Consider the following 22,373-nt stretch of genomic DNA (forward strand, 5'->3'; position numbering starts at 1 on the left):
CAGATTCAGTGCATTTTATGGTTCTTGTACTGTTTAAAAGGATACTAAAGGTATTAACTTCAGATTTCAAAATAGGCATGTGAAAAATTCAAGAATAATGACTAAAAGAATCAAAATAGAATGTGCAACTTCAAAACCAGTAGAATAAAACAAGAGAATAATGAAAACTCAATCCAGAAACCTGGAAAGGAGAGAAAGAGGGAAAAGGCACAAAAAAAGATAGGAGAAATACATCCAAATTTATCAGGAATAACGGTTCACTTCATGCAAAATGACATTAAGAGGTTTAAAAATCAAGGGATAGAAAGACATACTAGACAAATACTAATCAAAAGAAAGCTGATGTACCGATATAAATATCAGAAAAAGACAATTTATGTCAGAAAGTATTATTAGGATAAAGAGATTCACTAATAGGTATAAGATAGTATCTCATGGTATTTTATTTTCCATTTCATTAATTATGATATAAGTGAAACTAAACATTTTTCAGTAGTAGTTTACTGAGAACTGGGAACTTGACTGATTCGCCTTTTTAGTTCTTTTTATTTTAAAGATTAATCATTTTTATTGCAAATCTTTCCACCTGCCCCTCCTAGAGTTGTTATCTTAGTTTTATAGTTTCCTACTGTTACAAAGTTGAAAATTTTTGTAATGGAATCTGGCACCTTGTAATGTCCATTTTTTTCCTTCAACTTACTTTTTCTCAAGTATTTTAAAGTAAATTATAGAAAGCGTGACACTCTATCATTAACACTTCTATATTCATCTCAAAAAAAGGATCTTTTTCATATAGCAAAATATCATCACATCTAATATAATGAAAACAACGGGTTCTTTTTTAGCATTTAATCTCCAGTCTACATTCAAATTTCCCCACATATACCCGAAATTCCCTTCACATCTCTATGTCCTAAGCAGGATCTAATCCAGGATCATGTGCTGCATCTTGGTAACACGAAACTCAAATCTCTTTTAATTCTCAACCATCCTTTTAGAATCTACAAAAGTTCTTGTTCTATAACAGTAATCTGAAAGTCTGGGCCAGTGTTTTGTAGCACATTCCACCTTCCAGATTTGCCTTTTCTATCCTTGTGATATTATTAGCTTAATACTTCCTGTAAACTGGAAGCTTAATCTAAAGGTGCTAAAGATTCAAGTTAAATTTTTTTTTTAATCCAGCTGCATAAGAGGTAATTTTGGCTACTTCATATTAAGCAGGAGACATACATTCAATGCCACTGGTATATCCGTCACCTCCAAAAGTTTCTTCTCACCTTCCTTACGTTTATTTTCTATTTAATTATTTATTAATTTATTTTTTGTGATAAGAACAGTTAACACAACGTCTACCATCTTGGCAAATTTTTAAGTATACAATACATTATTGTTAAATATAGGCACGATGGTGTACAGATCTCTTATTATTCATCTTGCATAACAGAATCTCTTAAAGGTGTCTATTCGTATCTTGGGGTGGTACTTACAGCAGTGGATTTCCTTCACATATTTTCATAACATTTTATAGTCTTATAATAGCTTTTTGGCTTTTGGTCTACAACGGCAGTTCACAAACTTTTGGTATTAAACCCCTCTCTGAGGATCCCAAAGGGCTTTTACGTGAGTTATAACTACTAATATTTACTCAATTAGAAACTAAATTTGAAATTTTTAAAAAAGCACAAGAATATACAAGCACACATTCCATTAGCCATCATTGCGATGGTGTCCCGCACGTCACGTAATTACTAGAAAACTCAGTACATTAGGGAGCGACTGAGAGCGCAAAGGCAAATAACGTTTTAGTATTGTTTGAGAAAGTTTTGACGGGAGCGAACACCGCACCCCCCTCCGCTCCAGGAATCCCGAGATCACACTTTGAGAATCGCTGTCCAACACAAGTCGTCCCTTAGAGTTAGTGCCTCTCAGTGCTGTCCCGCCCCGCCCCCGCCGCCAGCAAGGAGCCGGAATCCGTTTTCTAGACGACGTTGCACTCAACTTTCTTGCGCGGTAAGGTTCCCGGAACCTAGAGCTGCGCGCGCACAACGGGCCTCTGACTTCCCGGCGTGCCCCGGGCCTGTGGCGTAAAAGCGCGCAGGCCGTAGCGTCCCACGTGACCCGCGGCGCCGCGGAGGCGGGAGTCTGTGAGTGACCACGGTCGCGGGGTCCTCGGGCTTGTGTTCTGCGTCTCCCGCGGGGAGCCCCGGGCTGGCCCCCACCCCCACTCTCGCCCTCCAGGAGGGAAGAAAGCCGGTGTGGGAGGAACGGTTCCAGCCCGAGCCTTCGCTCTCACCTGGAGCCTCCCGACCCTGGGACGCGCGAGTCCTTACGACCCGCTCTTGCTCTGCTCGGGCCTCACTGCTAAACCTTGGTGTGCCCTGGGCTCTAGACCCCTGCTGTTGAGAAAAGAAACATTTGCAAACATGTCCCGGATCGAAAAGATGAGCATTCTGGGAGTGCGGAGTTTTGGAATAGAGGATAAAGATAAACAAATTATCACATTCTTCAGTCCCCTCACAATTTTGGTTGGACCCAATGGGGCGGGGAAAACGGTAAGTCCTAAGTAGCCGCCTTCAGTTTACAGGTCGCCACGTGTTAGAAATCTGGAGTAAAATACCTGCAGAGTTCGGAACTCTTGATTAGGATGAGAGGAGTCCATATGACTCAGCTCCTGGGGCCCCAGGGTGTACCTGAGTCTCCGGCTGACTTCCCGGCCCAGGGGCGTGGCTTGGTGTGGCCTTCAGGCCACTGCGACCTCAGGAACCGACCAGACTCCTGTGTTCAGTCATGTCCGGTGGACAAGGTTTCCACCAGAATCCTAAGAGACCGGGAGTTACCTCCGTCCGGGTTCAGCGAGCTCACAGTCCCACAGGAAGCCTTTTTGTCTACATTGATGTTTTATCGTTCCTTACGTGGCATAGCATTCACTTCCTGGTAGTCGTCCCCGTACAGGATTTCTTTAAAAGTTATAAAGCATGATAAATATGTGACTTTAAGAAGACTGTCTATCCCGACTAAGATAATAAATGATAAGTAAATGACATTTTAAAATGAAACATGCGTTGGGGCTTGGTTAAATTGAGACAGTATTTTGTTGTTAGGATGCTCTTACCTAGTCAAAATAAAAGATCGGAGCGCAGCTTATATATACTGTGCTCCAGTACTGGAAATATTTAGAAATTTGAGTTGGACCTGGAATGGTATGCAATTATGAAAAAAGTACAGCCAAGAGGCTCTCTGATCTGAAAGGGTGCTTTGAGAAAAAGCAAGGTGATATCATTGTAACAGGGAGAGGAGTAAATGAAGTGAAAATCATAGAAAAAGACATAAGGTTTAGTGTTGAGAGTTGAATGCCAGACTCTTGTCTACTTTTATTTGTTTATGTAGAAATATTATTTATTGAATGCTTTTTATGTACCTAGCATTGTATTAAGTGCTCTACTGGTAGAGAGACTAGTATGTTTAGTGTTTATGAGCCCTAGCTTCTTTAATACAAATTTTTTCCTTCACCATTTATTAGCTGTGTGACTGGGCAAAAGTGACCTAAATGCTCCATGCCTTAGTTTTCTCCTCTGTAAAATGGAGGTTAAAAAATAGTTTCTACGTGGGACTTCCCTGGTGGCGCAGTGGTTAAGAATCTGCTTGCCAGTGCAGGGGACACGGGTTTGAGCCCTGGTCTGGGAGGATCCCACATGCTGTGGAGCATCTAAGCCTGTGCGCCACAACTACTGAGCCTGCGCTGTGGAGCCCGCGCAAGCCACAGCTACTGAAGCCCGCGCGCCTAGAGCCGGTGCTCCACAACAAGAGAAGCCACTGCAATGAGAAGCCCGCGCACGGCTCCGAAGGGTAGCCCCCACTCACCCCGCCTGTGCGCAGCAAAGACCCAACACAGCCAAAAATAAGTAAATGAATAAATAAAAAAATAAATTTATTAAAAAAAATAGTTTCTACAGCCTAGGATTAATGTGAGAATTAAAAGCTTAATGTATGTAAAAGTGGTTAGTACAATACCTGGCACATAGTAAGGTCTTTGTAGATATTAGCCATTTGTTTAGTTTCGACTTTTAAAAAAATTTTAGCTTTATTGGAGTATAATGACATATAAATTGTAGGCTATTTAAAGTATACATCATGGTGATTTGACACACATGTATATTGTAAAAGGATTCCCCCTATCTAGTTAATTAACATGTATTTATCTTTTTTTGGTGAGAACATTTAAGTTCCACTCTCATTAAATTTCATTTATACAATATAGTGTTATCAACTATGGTGACCATGTTTTACTTTAGCCATTGTTATTAAAAACTTGACTTAGTTTAAAGGGTTTTAATTAGAAATAGAGAAATTTTCCCTCAGATTATTTCAGTATACCTCGTTAAGTATGTAGCTTTTCTATGAACTTACAGCAATTATTCTTTAACACTTAATCATATTTATATGACAGGTTTTATAATGTCAAATTTTATCTGATTATATCTTTTATAGTCTCTATGGTAATAATATTTTATAATGAGTTAACATTTTATGATTAAATTCTGCAGTTCTCTAATAACTAAATAATATAATTTTCTATTTCTTTAGACCATCATTGAATGTCTAAAATATATTTGTACTGGAGATTTTCCTCCTGGAACCAAAGGAAATACATTCGTTCATGATCCCAAGGTAATGGTGCTAGTAAAACTTTGTACTTTTAAAGTAAAAACAAAAATTTTTTTTTGTTTTTTTAAATTTTTGGCTGCGTCAGGTCTTAGTTGCGGTGCGCGGGCTTCTCTGTAGTTGTGGCATGCGGGTTTTCTCTCTAGTTGTGGCGCGTGGGCTCTGTAGTTTGCGGCATGCAGGCTCTCTAGTTGAGGTGCCTGGGCTTTGCTGCCCCACGGCATGTGGGATTTTAGTTCCCCGACCAGGGATTGAACCTGGGTCCTCTGCATTGAAAGGCAGATTCTCTACCACTGGACCACCAGGGAAGTCCCTAAAATAAAATTTTTATAATTATGGAAGTGATGATAGCTCATTGTAGAAAATTTGGCAATGGAAAAGTATGAAGAGATATGAAAGTCACCCACATACATACAGTCTTAGCACCCAGTGATAGCCATTGTTGACATTTTCATGTATTTCTTCTCCTTTACATACAGTCTTATATAGCTGAAGTCATACTCTAATTTTATATTCTGAGGTGTTTTTCCACCTAACATTATAATAAAGTCCCATGTTATTAAAAAACTGTATTAAATTCTTAATCTGGGTGTTTGATACATGGGTGCTTTTAATCTTTCTACTTTTTTGTGTGTCTGAAGTATTTCCTACGTAAAACATGTAACCTTTTATGAACATTTTTAATAATTGCATCATTTTCTTACATTTAGATTGCTTTTAGTTTTTCTAAAACTAAAACATTAACGTGTACCATGGTGAAAGTCTTGGTGTATGAATCTTTGAATGGTATTTATTTTTTTTAAATAAATTTATTTATTTATTTATTTTTGGCTGTGTTGGGTCTTCGTTGCTGCACATGGACTTTCTCTAGTTGCAGCGAGTGGGGGCTACTGTTCGTTGCGATGTGCCGGCTTCTCACTGCGGTGGCTTCTCTTGTTGTGCAGCATGGGCTCTAGGTGCGCAGGCTTCAGTAGTTGTGGCACGTGGGCTCTAGAGCACAGGCTCAGTAGTTGTGGTGCCTGGGCTTAGTTGCTCCGTGGCATGTGGGATCTTCTCGGACCAAGGCTCGAACCCGTGTCCCCTGCATTGGCAGGCAGATTCTTAACCACTGCGCCACCAGGGAAGTCCTGTGAATTATGGTGTTTAAACTCTTAGTGTGTGTGTGTATAGGACGTAGACTTTTCTATACACATTTTGGCCTGTAGGTTTTTCTTTCTTTTTTTTTTTTTTTTTACTGAAGTATAGTTGATTTACAATATTGTGTTAGTTTCAGGTATACAGCAAAGTGATTCAGTTATATACATATATATTTTTTAAAGATTATTCCATTATAGGTTATTACAAGATATTGAATATTGTTCCCTCTGTTATATAGTAAATCCCTGTTGTTTATCTATTTTATATATAGTAGTATGTATCTGTTAATCCCAAACTCCTAATTTATCCCTCTCCCTGAATAGGTTTTTCTTGTTCATGTATATAGTGGGGTCATGTGCCTCGCTCATTACCCCGCCTGCCAAGAGTTTGTTGTGTATTTCCTCCAGGCTTTTTTCTGTGTTTATAAAAACATATCTGTGTGTGTGTATGTAAATACGCTCATGTAAGTATTTTAATACAAATAGAATTTTATTTTACCATTGTATCAGTACACATCAAATATTTATTTAGTGATATACTGTGGATATGTTAAAATATATATACACCTTTGTTTCATTATTTTTAATTACTAAATAGTATTTCATTGAGTTTATATTCTCTAATTTATTTAACTGACCCACTGTTGATAGTCTTTTAAGTTGTTTCCACATTTATGTGACTAAAGATAACTCTGTGATTATGAAAGTAATCTCAGGTGGCCTTGGCCTGCAGTGGCTTGAAGAGGATTTCGGTTCCCTGGCCAGGGATTGAAGTCAGGTTGTGGCAGTGAAAGTGCCAAATACTAGCCACTAGACCACCAGGGCCAGTGGGCAGTGACAAGGCCCTGGTCCGCTGGCTTTGTAGAAATGAATTTCCACAAAGACATGGAAAGTAGTGAAACAAGTAAAGTGTTTATTAGGAAAAAGAGTACATGTGAATAGACTCACACGGGCGGGCTCAGAGAGTTGCACCCTCATGGTAGTTTCAGTCACTTATATGGGACATTTCTTCTGGGTTTCCTCTGGCCAGTCATTTTGCTTTGTCTGGCTCTGAGCCTGTATTTGGTTTAACTCAGGGTCCTCCCCTGTGTGCACACGTGTCTCTTAGCCAAGATGGATTCTAGCGAAGAGGCCTATGGGTAGGTTGACATCACCTACTATGGGGTGGCGCCCCCTCCCTTTTTGGCCCCCAGGAGCCTTTTTGCGCAACTGTAGTCGGGAAGGTCTCCTTGACCTTGAGAATGAGGAACATGTGGTCTCTTTATCTTTTATCTGGGCAGAGCTCAGCTCCTCCTTGCTCCTTGCTATTCATCTTGGAGTATCTGTCCACAGGGGACAAACTCCAGCTGCTCAGCCTGGGGCCCATCTATCTCCTGCCTCAAATCCCCCCTGTGAGACATGAGCCCCAAGAAATCTTTATTGGGAGGGTGTAGGGCAAAGGTCTGTCTTCCGTAGCTTCTTCAGGCTGGCATGTGGCTCATAGACCCTACCTAGTTGGGGTCACGGAGCTCTCGCCGTCTCATTAAGGGGCCCAGGGTGACTTCTGTTGTTATTCCAGCAGGATCTGTTCCGAGGAATGGCCAGAATCTCTGCATCACCGTTGTCTTGGTGTGAAACTATTGTAATCTGGAAGAGACAAACTTAACAAGTAGATTAAAAAGGCAGGGGCCAAAGACCAATAAAAGAACTATTGTAACCAGTGGCCTAAGCAGGAGTAAGAACCAGGTTATGTTTGGTAGCAATTTTGATCCTGGTCCAGATAGAGTCACTGCTTGGGTTACCCTGTCCAAAGGAATGGAGCCATTTGGCGTGGTCATATATATTTTTGATGTCTGCTTCTATTAGCCCAGTGTGATTTGATGTGGGTGTAATACACTCAGTTAGTTGGACAACCTGACATTAATAGACAAAATAGATCTCATTTCTTTTCAGGAGAATAAGCCTGAAACCCATTCTGGACCTGGCGCTTTGGGGAGACTTGTAGCCAGGTAGCTAGTTGTTTAGTTTTATCTAAGTAGGTTGTAACCTTTGATGTGGTATTAACACATAAATAACAGGAGCTATTGGTCATCATGCATGTCTCTTTTTTTGGTTAAAATATGATATAAAGCTATTTCATTGTCTAAGAATAATAATTATAAGAGGAGACCTTTAAATTGTTTATTGTTTTATCTTAAAGTCAATTAAGTCCTCTCGGAGGCTGGATCAAATCAGTCCCTTTTGCCAAGTCAAGCATTTTGCTTTTCAGTTGTCCTTGCTCCTGCATTAGCAGTTTCTCCCTCTTTAGGGGATCATTTATATCAGCATATAAACATGGTCTGGTAGCTCCAGTCTACAAACAGACAAACTCTTCCTTTACTGCAGATCAACCTCTGGCTACTACTTTGTTCCAGTTTATAGCAAAATTCACAAGAGTTGTGTGTACTGATTGTTTTCACTTTATTGCTTCCCCTTTCCTCCTTAGCCTACTCTTTTTAGATTTTTCTCCTTTTTTTCCCCTCACTAAAACTGCTCTTGTAAGGTCACCAGTAATCTCCATACTGCCAGATAAAACAGTTATTTTCTAATTCTCAATAACTTCTTTGCAGATTTGATATAGTTGGTTCCCCCCTTTTTAAAAAACATTGCTCTCTTGGCTTTCATGACACCATAATCTCATACCTCCTTTTTCACTGGCCATACTTTAGTCTCCTTTGATGAGTCTACTTTTGCCTGACTCTTCTTGGGTGATCTCATTCACTCTCACAGCTTTAAGTATTGGTTATGTTGCTCTTGTCTAACACTTGGAAATGAATTGTCTGAGGAGACACACGTGCTGACAAAGCAAGAGACTTTATTGGCAAGGGGCACCTGGGCGGAGAGCAGTAGGGTAAGGGAACCCAGGAGAACTGCTCAGCCGCGTGGCTCACAGTCCTGGGTATTATGGTAATGGGGTTAGTTTCCGCGTTGTCTCTGGCCAGTCATTCTAACGCAGTGTCCTTCCTGGTGGCTCACACATCGTTCAGCCAAGATGGATTCCAGCGAGAAGGATTGTGGGAGGTTGGTAGGACATATGGACTGGCGTCTCCTCTCTCCTTTTGACCTTTCCGGAATTCTTCCGGTTGGTGGTAGCTTGTTAGTTCCGCCTTCCTTACCAGGACCTCCTGTTGTAAGATAACTCATGCACGTGATTACTATAGCGCCTGGCCAGGGCGGGCGGTTTCGGTCAGTGGTTCCCCTAACAGTTACATGCTGATGAATCCCAAATTTATATATATAGCCCTAACTTCTTTCTTACACTCTAGATATATAGTCCAGCTGCTTGATATTTAATGGGCATCTCAAATTTAACATATTCAAATAGAACTTTGGTTCCCTGTTCCCCCATCCCTTTCACATTCTCAAGCCTGTTACTACCTTAGTACTCTCCAGTTTAATAAATATCATCATCATCCACATGTTTGCTCACGCAAAAAACCTGTGTGCCATCCTTTGAGTGATTCCTTTATCTCATCCTGTTTCTAATTCATAAGCAGTTCTTACCTACTCTTCTAAAATATGTCCAGAATATGTCCCTTCATTCCATCTCTACTCCTTTCCTGGTCCAAGCCACCACCCTTTTCCCTTTGAATTATTCTGGTAGTCTCCAAACTTGTTTTTCCTGCCTCATTCCTTTTTTTTTTTTTTTTTGGCCGTGCCACGTGGCATGTGGGATCTTAGCTGCCCAACCAGGGATCAGACCTGTCCCCCACTGCAGTGGAAGCACAGAGTCTTAACCACTGGACCCCTGGGAAAGTCCCTCCTGCTTCATTCTTTTTTTTTTTTTTTCTTTGATAGTAAGAAGTGGATTTATTTAGAGAGAACCTCCTGCTTCATTCTTGAAGTTCTCTTTTTTACATAGCAACAAATTATCTTTAAATATTTATTCATTCATTCAACAGGGAGTGAGTCACTCAAAATCTGAGGGAAGAATATTCCAGTCAGTGTTAATACTAAGTGCAAAGTCCTTGAGGTAGGAGAATGTTTGGTGTGTTCAAGGAATCACAGGAAGGAGCAAAATGGTAGGGGAAGACTGGTAGAAAATTAAGTTAGAGTAGTTGAAGGGTCTAGATCTGGTAGGACCTTGGGTTCTAATTTAAATAGGAATCTATTGGAAGATTTTAAGCAAGAAGAGAGCATGATCTGTATTTTAAAGTGATCAGTCTAGCTGCTGAGAGAAGACCGTCTGTAGGTGGCAAGGGTAGAAGGGTGAAGACTAACAAAGGGGATTTTGTGGTAATCCAGGTGAGAAATATTGGTGGTTAGATTAAGTGGTAATGGTAGAATGTATGAGAAATGCTTGGATTTGGGCTGTATTTTAAAGGTAGAACCAGCAGATTAGCTAATGATTTGAGTAGTGATGTATGAGAAAAATAGAAGCATCAAGCAGAACTCCAAGTTTTTTGACTTGAGCAAGTAGAAAAATAGTGTAATGAGGAAACACTGGAAAAGGAGATTTGGGTGGCTCTAGTTTAAACGTAAATTGGGATGGGAATTCCCTGGTGGTCCATTGGTTGGGACTCGGTGCTTTCACTGCCGGGGGCCCAGGTTCAGTCCCTGGTTGGGGAACTAAGATCCCACAAGCTGCACAGCACAGTCAAAAAAAAAGAAAAAACCCCATGTAAATTGGGGATGTTTGTTAGATATCCAAAGGAGATGTCCAGTAGGTAAGTAGAAGTATGACCGGGGGAGAGGTTTGAGTTAAAGAAAGAAAATTAGGAATCATTGATGCATACAGTTATATATGTATATAGTTAGTCTTAAAGCCTGATGGGATCACATAGGAAGTGAATATAGAGAAGAGATCCAAGACCTAAGCCTAGAGCACATTAGCATTTAGAAATAAGAAAGAGGAGGAGGAGCCAGCAAAAGATGCTGAAAGAACAACTAGTAAAGTAAGGAAAACAGAGAATAGTGTCTTAGAAGACAAAAGAATAAAGTGTTACAAGAAGGAGGAGTCATCAGCTGTGTCAAATATGTCAATAGCTCAAAATAGATAATTAATGAGAACCTACTGTATAGCACAGGGAAATGTACTCAGTGCTCTGTGGTGACCTAAATGGGAAGGAAATCCAAAAAAGAGGGGATATATTTATACATATAGCTGATTCACTTTGCTGTATAGCAGAAACTAACAAACATTGTAAATCAACTATATTCCAGTAAAAATTAAAAAAAGAAATGTCGATAGTTCAAGTAAGAAGCAGGTTTGACTATGGGAAGGCCATTGGTGATCTTGACAAAACCAGTTTTAGTAATCTGAGAAAACAGGAGGTAAGGAAGTGAAACACATAGAATTGTCTTATGAATTTTGCTGTAAGTGGAAAGAGAGATAGGGCAATAGCTGAAAAGGTTTGCAGGATCAAGGAGAGTGTTGGCTATTGTTCTTGTTTTTCTATATATGTATGTATGTATGTATTTTCTGGATGTTTCCATGTTGATTGATGCTCTAGTATCTCTGCCAATCTCATTCGTCACCCATCCCAAATGCTTTCATATTTCTAGAGCTATTTTTCTCAGCTATCTGCTTATGTCCTCTCTGTGGTTCTTCTGGCCATGGTGGTTTAGCTCTCTTCACTTACTACCCGCTTTTTGGCTGCTCTCATTTCCCAGTTCTGAGCTCCCACCCACACTTGCTCATCAACTCTTCTCTCCTGAGTCACTCGCACCTCCTACTGTGGATGGAGCCATTCCACTTACCTGAATTGCCCACATCCCCTCAATTTTCCCTATATGCTATGTTCTTCTCATTATTTCAATTCTTCTCACCCTCTTATATCTTCAGCTTCTCTTGTCTTTCCTTTTCCCTGTTTAAATTTGACCCTGAACCTAATATTGTTTACCTTGTCTTAAACAAACGCCTGAATTTTTCTGGTTCTCCTCAATAATTTTTCTTACCTATGTTCAGTTGTTTCTATCTTCTTAGGAACTTTGATTTCCATGTTGCTCCATTTGCCTAACTTCCCACTTTTCTCCTTTACTTCTTTCAAACATTTGGCCACATCAGTCCTTCCATTCTTCCTCTGATCTAATTTGCATCTCCTCAGTTGACCTGAACCCTCGGAAGCTCATTTCTCTGTTGTCTGCATCTTAACAGTTTTGTTTTGCTTTTGGCTGATACTGTAAATTGTTTGGATCCTTATTTCTTCAGCTGTCCTTTATCCCATTTTGCTCCCATATGTTGTGTTCCTAAAAGTGGGAGATACTAGAGCATTTATAAACTGATAGGAGTGCCCGGATAGAAGGGAAAATTGATGCAAGGGAGAAGATAATCACAGAGCAAATCCTTGAGTAGGCAAGAAGAGATAGGATCCATTGCTCAGCTGAAGGAGTTAACAGGAGTGCACACTGTTTATCCATTGTAAAAGGATGGCAGGCAGAGTATATATGGTAAATTTAGTACTGAGAGAATGAATCAATTCTCTTTTGATTGTTTCTGTATTCTAAGTGGAAAAAAGAAGTGAAATCATTGGCTGAGGGTGGGAGAAGGGGTTGATTGAGGCTAATAGAAGTGTAAAGTAGTTTTTATCTCAGAGTAAATTGATTAGGGAAGTGTTAAAGGGTTACATGACAGTGTTAGGGGGTCACTTGAGGTCTGTGGGTGAAAATTTATAGGGAGATCAGTCATTATGGTTGTGTTTTTTCAGTTTTGTTCAGCTGCTCAATGGCAAGCACTGAGTAAGCTGGAAAGTTGGATTTAATCAAGGTTGGGCATTTGCCTGGTAAATAAAATGAAGGAAGTGAGAAGCAAGGAATTGACTGTATTCTTAATACATTTACTTATTTGATCAATCCCCCATATGTAATGAATCTCCTATCACTGCCCTAGAACTCTAACACTCCATACTGGACCGACTCTACCCCCACATGCAAGCTCTCTTCACCCTGCTTGGGCAGTAACTCCTCATGCTGGCCCTCTCAAATGGACGTTTTCCCATTTTGCTTATGCTCTGACTTCCCATGCAAGGCCACCTCCCATTTCCCACCCATGGACAGCTTACTTACCTTTCTCAATCCCTAATACTCTTTACCAGGTGGCCTCTTGTAAGGATGCCCTCTCTAATCTGGGATCTGAACTACCCTAGCAGGCTTCCCCCGTCACGTGGATTCCTCCCTCAGTGTTGTCAGGCTCTGAATCCCCACATCATGCCTTCTCCCAGTATGGACATCGGCCTCCTCCTCCTGAGCTTGGTCATCCATACTCACAGATGCCCTTTTTATCCGGCTTGAACTGACACCCTTGGACTTTTGAAACTCTGTGCCAAGCTATCTCCCCATATGGATACCCTTCTTAGCCTGCTCAAGCTCAGCATGCTCTCTGTTGAGCTACCATGTCCCCCCACCTTCAGCCAGCGTGGACATGTACCTTCTTCTGCCACATCTAATGGTTTTACAACTAGATTGTTTGGAAAGAGAAGGACTTATTTTATTTTATTTTATTTTATTTATTTTTTTATTTTGGATAGATATTGTTCTAAAGTGTTTCTCTGCCCTCATAAATTAGCTCAATCTAAATTACTCTTTTTGAAGTGATTCTTCTTCAGTAAGAGCATCAACAACAATATTGTGCTTGAAATGCTACAAGATACCCCTTCTCTGAATTACATTTACTCTTTTGATACTTGACAGAAAGGTAGATGCCAGGAGAACAAATATGTGTGTTTGGCCTGCTAGTCAGGCACATTGTAAACAAATTAACTCATTTTCTGGTACATAGATGGAAAAATCCTTTGTTTAACTACTGTGGACTAAGACCTCAGCAGCTACTTTCCTTGGGATGAAATTGTTGCAGGAAGGGGGACCCCTTCCAGGCCCGAGAGGAAGGGAAATGAATTGTCTGAGGAGACACACGTGCTGACAAAGCAAGAGACTTTATTGGCAAGGGGCACCCGGGCGGAGAGCAGTAGGGTAAGGGAACCCAGGAGAACTGCCTCAGCCGCGTGGCTCGCAAGTCTCAGGTTTTTTTGGTAGTGGGGTTAGTTTCTTGGTTGTCTCTGGCCAGTCGTTCTGACTCAGTGTCCTTCCTGGTGGCTCACACATCGCTCAGCCAAGATACAGTCCAGTGAGAAGGATTCTAGGAGGTTGGTAGGACGTATGGACTGGTGTCTCCTCTCTCCTTTTGACTTTTCCCGAGTTCTTCCAGTAGGTGGTAGCTTGTTTAGTTATGCATTCCTTACCAGGGCCTCCCGTTGTAAGATAACTCATGCAAGTGGTTACTGTGGGGCCTGGCCAGGGTTGGCGGTTTCAGTCAGTGGTTCCCCTAACAAAATGATAGGGTCAAGTCCCTGGGCTCTAAAAGCTGAATATCAATCTCTGGCTACCTCCTCACTGAGATGTCTATATCCTGAATTTCTCCTGGATTACTCTCAGCTTCCTATCTTGCCTCAGTCCAGTCTGTTTACCCTAAAGACAAAATGATTCTTCTAAAAATGCATATCTCTTGCATGCTTTTCCCCTGGATTAAACCTTTTAGTGATTTTCCATTGCTTTAAGTCCAAAACCCTTAACATGTTTCAGAAAGCTTTTAATTACTGAAACCATTTTCTGTCTTTACTTCCCTTTTCCCTACTTTCTGCACCAAACATTCTGAAATTACTTTAGCCATTCAGTGACTCAGATCTTTTCATCTGTGAACTCTTGCTTATCTCTTTCGGGTCTCAGTTTAAATATTCACTTCCTTTAGAAAACCTTCCCAGAACTCTCCTAAATAGGTTAGATGCCCCTACTTTGTGCTCCCAAAGCAACCTGTACTTCTCTTATGATGATGTTTAACATTCCTTTCTCTACTCTTTGTTTAACCTCTCTGTCTTCCATGCTTCAAAGGAAAAAACTGTCATTTTGGGGCTTCCCTGGTGGCCCAGTGGTTGAGAATCCACCTGCCAATGCAGGGAACATGGGTTCGAGCCTTGGTCCGGGAAGATCCCACATGCCGCGGAGCAGCTAAGCCCGTGTGCCACAGCTACTGAGCCTGTGCTCTAGAGCCCGCGAGCCACAACTACTGAGCCTGTGTGCCACAACTACTGAAGCCTGCGTGCCTAGAGCCTGTGCTCTGCAACAAGAGAAGCCACTGCAGTGAGAAGCCTGCTCACCATGATGAAGAGTAGCCCCCGCTTGCCGCAACTAGAGAAAGCCTGCGCACAGCAACGAAGACCCAATGCAGACAAAAATAAATAAATCAATTTATTTTTTTAAAAAACCTGTCATTTTTGAACCAAAACAACAAATGAAAGCTACAAAGTGCCTAATAAATATTTGTTAAACAATTTGATGAGTTAATATAAAAGTTAAATTTATGCCCAAAAGTCATGAAAAGTCCAACAAAAGTTATTTATGATTTTAAAAAAAGGCTGAATCCAGGGCTTGTGATTTTGGTTGCAATAGAGTAGTGAGTATCATACTTGTGCTCCCAAGATGAACAACTATAAAACTGGAAAAAATATTTGAATCCACTCTTTTCAGGCATTGGGCAACAGATGGTGCAGGGCTGTGATTTTTGAGAAAAGAGAAATATATGCGGTGACTACACATTTATTCTAGTTTTCTACCTAGGGATATTTTGCAAACTTCAGTGCATAGAGTTAGAACCCAACAGAGAAACAGGAGTCACTAGGCAGATGAAACAAGAAAGAAGTTTGGGTTTGCTGAGGTGGTTGTGAATTGTGAGGCAGGGTACAGGGGTGGGGTTTTTGTGCAGAGATGGGGCACCAGGAATCTGTACAAGGAGGCCCATGAGTCTTTGGGCCAAAATACTAAGCTGCATGTGTTCCAGAATGAGATTCAGTGAGGACTAGCAGTGAACAACTACTGGAGTAGAGGAGTGGGATTGTGAACTGAATGGAGACTCTAGAGTTTACACAATGTTGGGAGACATTTGAGTCATGATATGCCAGAGTAGGAGGAGCTTGTGGAACTCCTTAGTATTCTGTTGAGGCCTCAGAAAGGCCATCCTAACAAATCCTAAAACAAGCTTTGACAGAATCAAGCTGAGTAGCCAATAAATTAACTGCCTTCTAGCACAAAACTCAGCACTTTTTAAAGGAAGTCAGGACAATCCAAACTCACATTGTAGCATCTACAATGTCCAGGATATAATAAAAAATTAGTGTGTATATGAAGAAACGAATGTAATCCATAACTGAGAGGAAAAGTGAATAGAAACATATCCAGAGATGACAAATTTTGGAATAGCAGACAAGGATTTTAAAAGCTATGACACATAAGTTCAAGAATTTGAAGGAAATTGGCCGTAATGTGGGAAAGATCCCAACAGAGAAATAAAATTATAAAAAAGACCCAAGAAGCTCAACACATAACAAGCAGCATAAACAAACACCTTATATTTGCATATTATACTAAACTTGCTGTGAAAACCAGAGGTGAATCTTAAAAGCAGACTGAGGAAAAAGTAACACATTATGCAGAGGGGAAAAAATAATGTTTTTGACTTCTCATCAAAAATTTCCAAGCCATGAGATAGTGGAGACAGCATCTTTAAAGTGCTGGGGGAATAAAAATTAATCTAAAATTCTGTATACAACAAAAATATCCTTCAAAATGAAGATGAAATGGAGAACATTTTCTGATTGGGAAAAAAAAAAAGGTAGAGGTATTAGTTACCAGCAGATCTTTACCATTTAAGAAATGTTAAAGGAGGTTCTTGAGGCTGAGGGGAAGTGATACGAAATTAGTCCTAGAGTAAAGGTTCTGTAGATGCCCCCTTACAAACCTTAAAACAAACGTTCAAAAGGACAGGCTTCTAAGGAATTCCCTGGTGATCCATTGGTTAGGACTCCGCACTTTCACTGCCGAGGGCACGGGTTCAATCCCTGGTCAGGAAACTAAGATACTGTAAGCTGTGCAGCTCGGCCAAATAAAGAAACAATATCCACCATTAAATATTGGACTTCCCCAGAGGTCCAGTGGTTAAAAGACTCCGTGCTTCCACTGCAGGGGGCCCTGGTTTGATCCCTGGGAGGGAAGTTCTGCATGCTGCGTGGTGCATCCAAAAAAAAAAAAAAAGGATCAAGCCTCAAGAAACTTAGCTGCGTGCCTGAACCAAATTCAACACTCATTAAAGGAGTAAAACAAAATTATTCATTCAACAATGTAAAATTCACAATCAGAAGTTACCAGGCATGCAAGGAACCCATATCCAGGTGAAAATGAAATCATAGAAATAGATAAAAATGAAAGAGATGACAGAATTAGCAGACGATCTTAAATTACAAATCTGTAAATATGTAGACAGATGGAAAGGAAAACGTGAAGTTTAATGAATGGAATAGAAGATATAACAAAAAGACCTAAATAAAGCAAAGGAATACCAGTGGGGTTTTTTTTTTTTTGATTGAAGTATAGTTGATTTACAATATTGTGTTAGTTTCAGGTGCACAGCATAGTGATTCAGTATTTTTGCAGATTATACTCCGTTATAGGTTTTTACAAGAAAATGGGTAAAGTTCCTTGTGCTATACAGTGTATTCTTGTTGCTTATCTATTTTATATGTAGTAGTTTGTATCTGTTAATCCTATACCTCTGATTGTCCCTCTCCCCTCCACTTTGGTAACCACAAATTTGTTTTCTGTATCTGTGACTCTGTTTCTGTTTTGCATATACATTCATTGTATTATTTTTAGAGGGAATAATGTGTTCTTAAATATAATAATACAGATAGGTTAAAAGTAAAAGGATGGAAAATCCTTTAGTTGGCATACTAAAATATGCCAGCTAATAAAAAGAAAACTGAGTCGGCTATATTAATATCAGACAGTGTACTGCAGAACTAGTAACATTGGCATAAGAAGTGATGTTTTATGATGATAAAGGAGTCAGTTCACCAAGAGGATATAACAACTCTAAATGTAGAGCTTTGATATGGAAGAGGCAAAAAAATCTATGGAACTAAAGGAGAAATAGACAAATCTGCAATTATAGTTGGAGATCTCAATACCCCTTTGGTAAAGAACAGAAAGAGTAGACAAAATATCAGAAGGACGTGGAAAACTTTAATACAATTAATCAAATAGCCTAATTGATGTTTATAGGACATTCTACCAGTGAACAGCAGAATACACATTATTTCAAACACTGTAAAACATTCACAAATATTTGAACCATAAAACAAGTGAAAACAAATTTAAAGGATTGAAGTCATACAGATTGTGTTCTCTGACCACAGCAGAATTCAACTAGAAATCAATAACAGAAAATCCCCAGATATTTGAACATTAGGCAGACATTTCTAATAACCCATGGATCAAAAAGGGATCATGAAGGAAATTCAAAAATACTTTAAATAAAAGCATATCATACAAAAAATTTGTGGAATGCAGCTAACTAATGCTTAGAAATTTATAGAATAAAATGTTTATATTAGAAAAGAAAAAATGTCTAGAATTAATTACCTGAGCTTCTATCTTAAGAAACTTGAAAAAGAAGAGCTAATTAAATTCAAAATAAGTAAAGGAGGGAAATTAAAGATAAGAGCAAAAATCAGTGATACGAATACAGAGACAGAGAAAACCAGTGAAACCAGAAGATGGTTCTTTAAAAAAAAGAATCAATAAAATGAATAAGCCTCTAAGCAAAGTGATAAAAAAGCCATAAGTTACCAGTATTAGGAATGAAAGAGGCAACATCACTGTGGATCCTACAGACATTATGTAGGTAATAAGGGAATACTGCTAGCAGGTTTATGCCAATAAATTCAGTAACTTAGATGAAGTGGAAAAATTCCTTTAAGAACATAAGCTACCAAAGCTTACGCAAGAAGAAATATGCCTACTAAAGAAGTTGATTTGTAGTTAAAAACTTAACAAGAACTTCAGGTTGTGATGATTTTACTGGTGAGTTGTACAAAACATTTTAGGAGGAAATAGTGTCAGTTCTACATAAACTCTTTCAGAAAAGAGGCAAAGGAACTATGTCCCAACTCATTTTATGAAGGTAGTATTACTGTGTTACCAAAAACCAAAGACATTATAAGAAAACTACAGATGGGTAACTCTCATGCATGCAAAAATCAATAACAAAATATTAGCAAATCAAAGTCAGCAATATATAAAGATAATACACCATGATGGAGGTCCAAAAGCCAGTAGATGAGGGACTTCCCTGATGGCACAGTGGTTAAGAATCCACCTGCCAATGCAGAGGACATGGGTTCGAGCCCTGGTCCAGGAAGATCCCATATGCTGCGGAGCAACTAAACCCGCGAGCCACAACTGCTGAGCCCACGTGCCACAACTACTGAAGCCCATGCGCCTAGAGCCATGCTCCACAACAAAAAGATAGATACCGCAATGAGAAGCCGTGCACCACAACAAAGAGTAGCCCCCACTGGCCACAACTAGAGAAAGCCTGCGTGCAGCAACAAAGACCCAACGCAGCCAAAAATAAATAAATAAATTTATTTTAAAAAACCCGCAAAAACCAGTAGATGAGGCTGAGAGAGGAGGGCATCCACAAAAACCTGGTTGGGAATTGGAGCCCAAGAGAGGAATGCATGAGTCCATAGTGATATTTAAAAAATGAAAACCAAGGTGGCGGTTGGGGCGGGTGTGAAGGACAAAACCCTTCCTTATAGTAGAATCTTAACTAATAAGTGTAGGAGGAATAATGGAATTAGAAAATTACTCTTTGATAGCTATCACAGTAATCATTCATTTAAGAAACATTAATAGAGATGTTAAAACTAATGGAGGAAAAGCTTGATGAGGTTATGAGACATTTACACAGTCTCAGTGTATCTCTTTCCCAAATATTTATTAACAGCAAAGTAGAAAAATAATATTCTGCCAGGAATATCTCCTGGTAGATAACCACCTTTACCAGGAGATTGAAGGTAACATCCTCAGTAATGAAATAAATTGAAATCGTGCCCATCCAATAAGATGCAATGTAAGGAACATATCATCACTTCTGTAATATTGCTGCAAAGATGCATAATCTGATTCGTCCTGAAGAAATATTAGGCAATCCAAATTTGGAGATATTCTATAAAAAACATATGGTAATTTTTTAAATTACCAGTCATGAAAGAGAAAATCTGAGGAACTGTTCCAGACTGAAAGAAAGTAAAGAGACATGACAACAATGTGTAATTCTGAACAATGTTAATACTGTGTGTAATTCTGAACTGGATCCTATTGTTGTAAAGGACATATTGAAGAATTGGAAAAATTGAATGGGATCTGAGGACCATATGGGTAGTAATATATCACTCTCAATTTCCTGATTTTATGGTTGAAAATGCCATGTTTTATAGGAAATATCAATGTTGGGATATCAGATCAGCAGCTTATTCTCAAGTGGTTTGGGTGATGATGAAAAGTCATGGTGTATACTGTATTTCTACTTTTCTGTAAGCTTGTGATTGTTTTTTAAAATATTTTAAAAAACACTTTTGGTACATAAAAGGATAAAATTCATTTATTTGAAAAATCCACATAGCTGATCTCCTAATGATGCTGAATAATGGAGGTAGATATACAGTTCTAGTAAATCAAACAGTATTCTTTTCCTTCTTATGTATTTTTTTAATTTACTTAAAAAATCTTTTTTACTTTATATTGGAATATAGTTGATTTACAGTGTTGTGTTAGTTTCAGGTATACAGCAAGGTGATTCATTTATACATATACATATGTCTATTTTTTTCAGATTTTTTTCCCATGAGTAGAGTTCCCTGTGATGTACAGTAGGTCCTTGTTGATTATCTATTTTATATATAGTACTGTGTATCTGTTAATCCCAACCTCATAATTTAGTCCCTCCCCCCTCACCACCCTTTCCCCATTGGTAACTATAAGTTTGTTTTTGAAGTCTGTGAGTCTGTTTCTGTTTTGTAAATAAGGTTTTTTACATTCATGTATAAGTGATATCATATATTTTTCTTTGTCTGATTTACTTCACTTAGTATGATAATCTCTAGGTCCATTCATGTTGCTGCAGATGGCATTATTTTGTTCTTTTTTATGGCTAATATTCCACTGTATATATATATTACCGCATCTTCTTTATCCATTCATCTGTGGATGGACATTTACACTGCTTCCATGTCTTGGATATTGTAAATAGTGCTGCAGTAAATTTTGGGGTGCATGTATCCTTTCGAATCATGGTTTTCTCCAGATATATGCCCAAGAGTGGGATTGCTGGATCATATGGTAGCTCTATTTTTAGTTTTTTAAGGAAGCTCCATACTGTTCTTCATAGTGGCTGTACCAATTTACATTCCCACCAGCAGTGTAGGAGGGTTTCCTTTTCTCCACACCCTCTCCAGCATTTATTGTTTCTAGACTTTTTGATGATGACCATTCTGACCAGTGTGAGATGATACCTCATTGTAGTTTTGATTTGCATTTCTCTAATAATTAGTGATGATGGGCATCTTTTCATGTGCCTGATGGCCATCTGTATGTCTTTTTTTTTTTTTCACTGAAGTATAGTTGATTTACAATGTTGTGTTAACTGCTGTACAGCAAGGTGATTCAGTTATACATATATATATATATACATTCTTTTTTTCATATTCTTTTCTATTATGGTTTATCATAGGATACTGTATGTAGTTCTCTGTGCTATACAGTGGGACCTTGTTGTTTATCCATTCTGTATATTAAAGTTTACATCTGCAAACCCCAACCTCCCACTCCATCCCTCCTCCAACCCCCTCCCCCTTGGCAACCACCAGTCTGTTCTCATGTCCATGATTCTGTTTCTATTTCATAGGTAGGTTCATTTGTGTCATATTTTAGTTTTTATTATTATTTTTTTAAAATTTATTTTATTTAATTTTTATTTTTGGCTGCATTGGGTCTTAGTTGCTGTGCACAGGCTTTCTCTAGTTGCAGCGAGCTGGGGCTACTCTTTGTTGTGGTGCATGGGCTTCTCATTGCGGTGGCTTCTCTTGTTGTGGAGCATGGGCTCTAGGTGTGTGGGCTTCAGAAGGTGTGGCATGCAGGCTCAGTAGTGTGGCTCACGGGCTCTAGAGCACAGGCTCAGCAGTTGTGGCACACGGGCTTAGGTGCTCTGTGGCATGTGGGATCTTCCCGGACCAGGGATCGAACCGGTGTCCCCTGCATTGGCAGGCGGATTCTTAACCACTGTGCCAACAGGGAAGTCCCTGTATCATATTTTAGATTCCACATATAAGTGATATCATATGGTATTTGTCTTTCTCTTTCTGACTTACTTCACTTAGTATGATAATCTCTAGTTACATCCATATTGCTGCAAATGGCATTATTTCATTCTTTTTTATGGCAGAGTAGTATTCCATGGTATATATGTACTACATCTTCTTTATCCATTCATCTGTCGGTGGACATTTAAGTTGTTTTCATGTCTTGGCTATTGTGGATATTGCTGCTGTGAACATTGGGATATGTGTATCTTTTTGAATTATAATTTTGTCTGTATATATGCCCAGGAGTGGGATTGCTGGATCATATGGTAATTGTATTTTTAGTTTTCTGAGGAACCTCCATACTGTTTTCCACAGTGGCTGCACCAACTTACATTTCCACCAACAGTGTAGGAGGATTCCCTTTTCT

At 39.4% G+C, this 22,373-nt stretch overlaps 1 protein-coding gene across 5 annotated transcripts in view; it reads left to right on the top strand.

Annotated features, from left to right (window-relative positions):
• RAD50 (RAD50 double strand break repair protein) overlaps nt 1-22,373 on the top strand; it is a 244,454-nt gene that overhangs the window by 131,320 nt on the left and 90,761 nt on the right. Inside the window, exons 1-2 of one of the 5 annotated variants that reach the window (XM_036846297.1) lie at nt 2,104-2,552; nt 4,585-4,668. The exons of 1 other annotated variant lie outside the window; for it this stretch is intronic. In XM_036846297.1, the coding sequence (XP_036702192.1) occupies nt 2,424-2,552; nt 4,585-4,668 (213 nt within the window). In that variant the 5' untranslated portion in view covers nt 2,104-2,423. Of the gene's footprint in view, nt 1-2,103; nt 2,553-4,584; nt 4,669-20,493; nt 20,516-22,373 lie in introns of those variants that run through there. 3 more of the 5 variants (XM_036846301.1, XM_036846299.1, XM_036846300.1) reach the window with 3 other exon arrangements.

The sequence above is a fragment of the Balaenoptera musculus genome, chromosome 3, assembly GCF_009873245.2.
Source record: "Balaenoptera musculus isolate JJ_BM4_2016_0621 chromosome 3, mBalMus1.pri.v3, whole genome shotgun sequence".
Lineage (NCBI taxonomy): Eukaryota > Metazoa > Chordata > Mammalia > Artiodactyla > Balaenopteridae > Balaenoptera > Balaenoptera musculus.